Here is a 5,840-nt window from a genome sequence, read left to right as displayed (position 1 = left end):
TGCTAAAAAAAGATTTTGTTTTATTTCAAATTTATTGAAGAAATTACATGTCTTGCAAAAAAAAAATGTACGATAGGAAGTCTAATGTCTAGAGAGCTCTTTGGGGAAAAGTTGGGGGGGGGAGGGGATTCGGGTGTCGTTCGCTGGTGTGCAGCTCCTGGTAAGTACAGACCGGGGTGTCTGACGTGTGTGCTAGAAAAACAAAAAGTAGACAGAAGCGCCACAACCTAGCGCAATAACTCAGGTGAAATAGGACAAAGAATATACGATATTGAACTCACATGCGAGAAGGTGAGCACACGCTTCAACATGGGAACACTAAAAGGAACATCAGCTCGATCGCGACCACCTTTAGTGAAGTTCCACTAGCGCTCGTTCAAACATCTGGCCCCCCCAAAAAAAGACTGATCCAGCCTTGGGCCTCTGATGACAGCCCACCTAGCATACCTCCACTCACAAAATAGGACAGCAACTTCATCAAGGGATCAGAACTTTACAACACATTGCTTCTAGAACAGCAACCAGCTCGGCACAACACCCTCGTCATTGAGAACACATTACCACTAACCTAACGGTGAGTTTAAAAGTCGCATTCGTTTGTGTTTATTTGAGAAGTCGCACTATCCTGTTGTCACCATCTTTTCCACCTCGATCCTCTACACCACCGCTCCAGAGGACGAATACGACCACCCCGCCGCTTAACAATACTACAACACCATGAATTCCACATTGTTCCCGTGTTGAAGCGTGTGCTCACCCTCCCACGCGAGTTCAATATCGTATATTCTTTGTCCTATTTCCCCTGAGTTATTGCACTAGGTTGTGGTGCTTCGGTCTCCTTTTTGTTTTCCTCACACCCTCACACACACACACACACACACACACACACACGGCTTGAAAAGCACAGTCTCTCCCCCCGGACATGATGCATCCCTATCATTGCGCCTTGACTAGTGAAGAGACTGTCCAGAAACAAGAACTTTAGCAGTGAACATTTGCCGTCTTATTTCTTGTATTACAGAGACATGAAATGATGAGAAATTTTATAACCCGGTTCCCTCTCTATCCAATACTGGAGTTGGGGTTTAAACACAAATTACATACAGGTCTCTGAAAAACCACAATTGTAGATTAGGAAATAGAAACAGGACAGACATGACAGCAGAACACATTGTGAATCATACAAAGGGCTTCTTACTTGTTGATATGTTGGAGTCAAACACTGTTCCGTCCTCCAAGGACCCAGTGTACCAACAATGCACCTTGTCACCTTTCTTTGGAAAGGTGACTCTATCTCCCTTCTTCAGGATGGACTTGGTGTATTTTGGGGGACCCTAATAAATAAAAACAAACAAAATTATACATTAAACTCTAAGAACTATTTGGATAGAGTATATCTGTAAAAAATAAGTCAAGGCAACTGGACTTGCTGTATTGTTCTTGAAGATGTTTCACTGGACATCCAACCAGCTTTCTCAATTCAGAATTGAGAAAGCTGGTCGGATGAGCAGTGAAACGTCTTCAAGAAAAATACAGCAAGTCCAATGCCTTGATTTACTTTTTACAGATATACCATGACCTGGATGAAGAAGGAGAACCTTCACAGACGTTTCTGGATAGAGGCCATTAATAGAAAGCTAAACCAATATGTATGCCTGGAAAGACATTTAAAAATGAACAAGCAGATCAAATATATTTAATTTTCTTAAAATATAATGAAACTGTACTATGTGAATTAACATCTACTGCCCACGTATTTTACAAATTCATCACATTTCATTCATCAACTGAATTATCAAATCAGTATGATGAAAGTGCCTGCACTTGCTGATAAGAGAGAAGACAAACAGCAGATGAGAGTAACCTTTGGGTCCCTGTCAACTTCCTCCTGAGGTTAAAAGAGACCCTGTGCGAGCTCCCTGTTGGGGCTTACACAAGGTTGATGAGGTTATCCCCTTGATCATGTGACACTGCCTGAGCCTCGCAACTGGCTGTTAGGTCTGAGAACTGCATTATCATGGTAGGAGGTCACTAGCTCCCTATACCGTGTTGTAGTGATATTTTTGCTGTGGCTTTGGAGGATAAAGGAGGGGTGGTGATGGGGGTAAAGCAATGAAGAGAAGGGATGCACCAATACCGTTTTTTCAGTATCGAGTACCAGTATTTTTTTTCCGGTACTCACCGATACCGAAAGTCCAATTAAGGAAGGCAGGCGGCGTGTAATGACTCGTCACTTGGCTTCATGATTAGCAGGGAAGCTATCTCCTTGCTTCTCGTCACTAGGTGATGAGAAAACATGGAGCAGGCTTTCTGACCAATCAGGAAGCCGGGCGTCGTGTAATGACGCGGCGCCCGGCTTCCTGATTAGTCGTCTCGCCAGCTCTATGCTCGCTCATCAGGAGGTAGCATGAAGCCGGCTTCCCAGCCAATCAGAAAGCCAGGCGCCGCGTCATTACACAGCGCCCAGCTTTCTGTTTGGCCAGGAAGCAGACTCCATGCTATGACGAGGGAGCATGGAGCCGGCTTCCCAGCCAATCAGGAAGCCAGGCAGTGTGTATTGACGCACTGTCCGGCTTCCTGATACCGGAAGTATCGGGCTAGGCATCGGAGCATTTTGGGCAAGTACTCGGCATCGGCACCGATACTAGTATCGGTTCATCCCTGATTGAGAGTATAAGTGGATCTGGGAAAGGGTGTCTCTAACTAAATCTTCAAAGACAAAAAGCTCTGATATAGTCTCATATGGAGAAGCAGGTGGTGCGTAGTCACAGAGACAAAGTTTGACATGAAGTTATCTGTATGCCAAGCACCGGGGCATGCTAAGACATGGCAGCACAGAAAAAGTGAAGATATAGGATATAGCAGTCACCGTTACTGCTTGAAAAAGGCCCCTTTAATCAGAAGCGTAATGTTCGTCTATTGGTAGGTGGATGTTAGCGGACGTGTGCGTCTGTTTATATGCTGTTACCTCGAAGCCAGTCTAGGTCCAAGAGGTAAAAAAAAAACAACCCAGAAGCTTAGTTTCGTTTTTGCGGATCTCAACATGATGGAGGTAAAATGACGTACGTCCGTTGACATCTGCCTGCCCATAGACATGATACAGATCTTTTACACTGTTTTTTTCTCCATTACAAGATGGAGGAAAAAAAAAGCTGAATGGACACGGATGTCTCAACAGTGATCTATGTTCTGTACTGTTCCGATTCAGCAGGGGATCTGTTCATGGACTCCCTGCTGATCAGAATGGATGCTGTCCGTGTGAAAGAAATTCAGATCTAAACAACTTACATCATCGACCACCTCCTCTATCTTGGTTTCGGCAGGATTCTCATCATCGATTTTAAGATCTTTCACTTGCTTTACCACAGTTTCAGTACGGTCAGTTCCCTTGAAACGCTGAAAGAAGATAGCATACACTTTAATCAGATCTGCATACATTTTACAATGATGGACTGTAATATGTGCCATCTGTTCATGACAAACAATGAGGGGAATTGATCAAAACTGGACCAAACAGAATCCGGAGCAGTTGCCCATGGCAACCCATCAGCATCTCTCTTCAGTTTGCCCAGGTAAGATTTGTAAATGGGCTGATTGGCTGCAGTGCAAATATGCTCCAATTTTTGATAAATTCGCCCCCCAAGGTCTCTAAAGACCAAGAGTAGTCAGAACAGAAAATCTGTTGCTACAAGGTTGGAAGAGCACAATGGCCTAAAATATCTGCATTGCAGGGCTCGGACAAATACATTCACTGCTTGCACCAGGGGTGAGGAACTCCTATTGTCCAGACATGCAGTGCCGGCTGCCGCATCAGCTCTGCCCCCTACCCCTTCCCACTGGGAGCCCGCTGCATGCTGAGGTCTGTGTCCTTTTCGATCCCTGCCTGTATCAGCAGCAGGTATGGGAAGGGACACAGACCTCTGCAGCTGGCGCCCAGCGGGGAGGAGAGACCGCTGTCAGTCACTGACTCTGCAGCGCCCCCACCCTCAGACCAACTGCAGGCGGTAAAAAAGACGTCAACAAGTCTCCCATCCAGCGGGCCGGAGCAATAGCCAGCCTGCTATTGGTTATTTTAAATTGCAGTAGCCAATAGCAGGCTGGCTATTGCATGATTCCATTTCCATCAATATATCAAACCTACCTTTGTTTCGAATAGTTTGTTATAGGCGGCGATCAGATTATCCTTCTTGGCGGTTTTTGACACATTTTTGATATTTCCGAGCAACTTGTGTTCTGCCAGGAACTAGAAATCAAAAGAACAAGGATAAGCTGTAATACCTGAGATATAAAACAAACTACAACCAGAAGTGGTGGACATATTAATATGGAATTCAGGAGCCAGTCTGTCCAATCCAGGAGCCAGAACCCCATTGACAATTGGAGAAAACCTCCGAAGTTAGGCACCACCTGTAATTTTAAGGGAACCAGGACGAAATTTGCACAGTGGGTGCCGCTGTCTGGCCGGCATCCCTCTGGTCTAACATGTTTTTGTTATTATTATCGTTTCACAAAAATACATTTATACATGATACATTTAGAGATGTATAACTTCAATGTATCTCTCAGATAACAAATTATTTATTTCTCTAATTAAAAACATCTACTTCATTTCCAACATCAATCACTTAACCATTCACTACCACGCAACTTCAACCACCCCCATCTCTTCTCTCATTCAATCTTCCATTCTTATCTTCCTCTGGAGAAGGAAAAGTCTAAATCTACATTTAAGTGTATCTCTAGTGATTAATTTACCAAATATAACCTTTAGGCCCCATTCACACACAAATCGGCCGGCACGTACAGCTCCGCGCGGGGCCGTACCAAGTAGCTGCCGGGAAGGACAGGTGCTGCGTGTGATTAGAACGCAGCCCCCGTCCTTCTCAATGGGACTACGTGGCCGGACGCCCCCCTACGCTCACCTCATTTGCAGGTCTGTAGGGGTGCAGGTTTTCTGGTCGGGACGCATACATGTTCCATTCCGGCGGCGTATGGATACGATCACCCGCACCCCTACGGACCTGCAAATTAGGTGAGCGTAGCCCCATAGAGAAGGACGGGGGCTGCGTTCTAATCACACGCAGCACCTGTCCTTCCCGGCAGCTACTTGGTACGGCCCCGCATGCAGCTGTACGTGCAGGCCGATTCGTGTGTGAATGAGGCCTTAATCCCTTTCTCCCCGTCCTCTTCCTTTATTTATATCTTCACTCGATTCTTAATTAATGTGCGCTCCTCAAGTCTACAATATTATGATGTCTAATGCTGGGCACACACCTTACAACCAAGTCTTTTGTCTTGCGATAGTTGTAAGGTACTTAAAAAAAACGTACGATCTGCCTATCTTGGACAGGCAGATCGTACTTGCGATGATCGCAAGCCATGCCCCCCTGAGGGGCGGGCTTCCGATGACCGCAATGCCGAATGGGCAGTGTGCGCTTGTGCACACCGGCCCGTCCGGCTTTTATCGTACGAACATGCTACACACCCGCCGAACATCGTACGATGCTCGGCGGGTTTTCGAACATGTTCGTAAGTTAAAAGTCGTGCGACCTTACAGTAGTAGAGGTCGCACGGCTTCCACACACCTTACGATAAAATCGTACGATTATCGCAAGGTGTGTGGGGACCTTAAGACAATATACCCCACCCTTATTTATTATTTACCTTAAACCTTAACCCCTCCCTCTAGTGCTTGTGTTCCCACTCTTTCTGTGTATCTATAATCTAAAAAAGAAAAATTCTTTATATCTTCCTTACAAACACTATATGTACTATACGGCCAGGGGTTGACCGATGTCAGAGGATTGCCTGCTGTTTACAGTCATCTGCTTGTGCCACTT

The 5,840-nt window shown here is 45.5% G+C and overlaps 1 protein-coding gene across 1 annotated transcript in view; it reads right to left on the bottom strand.

The window, feature by feature from the left end:
• FKBP3 (FK506 binding protein 3) overlaps positions 1-5,840 on the bottom strand; it is a gene marked incomplete at its 5' end in the record, with an annotated part of 11,366 nt that overhangs the window by 5,119 nt on the left and 407 nt on the right. The window contains 3 exons of the mRNA XM_018569610.1: positions 1,199-1,334; positions 3,289-3,396; positions 4,142-4,243. Of these exons, the coding sequence (XP_018425112.1) occupies positions 1,199-1,334; positions 3,289-3,396; positions 4,142-4,243 (346 nt within the window). The remainder of the gene's footprint in view (positions 1-1,198; positions 1,335-3,288; positions 3,397-4,141; positions 4,244-5,840) is intronic.

This window comes from Nanorana parkeri, unplaced genomic scaffold (genome assembly GCF_000935625.1).
Source record: "Nanorana parkeri isolate BGI_ZX_2015 unplaced genomic scaffold, ASM93562v1 scaffold1365, whole genome shotgun sequence".
NCBI classification, from domain to species: Eukaryota; Metazoa; Chordata; class Amphibia; order Anura; family Dicroglossidae; genus Nanorana; species Nanorana parkeri.
This window is presented reverse-complemented; position numbering and strand designations above follow the sequence as displayed.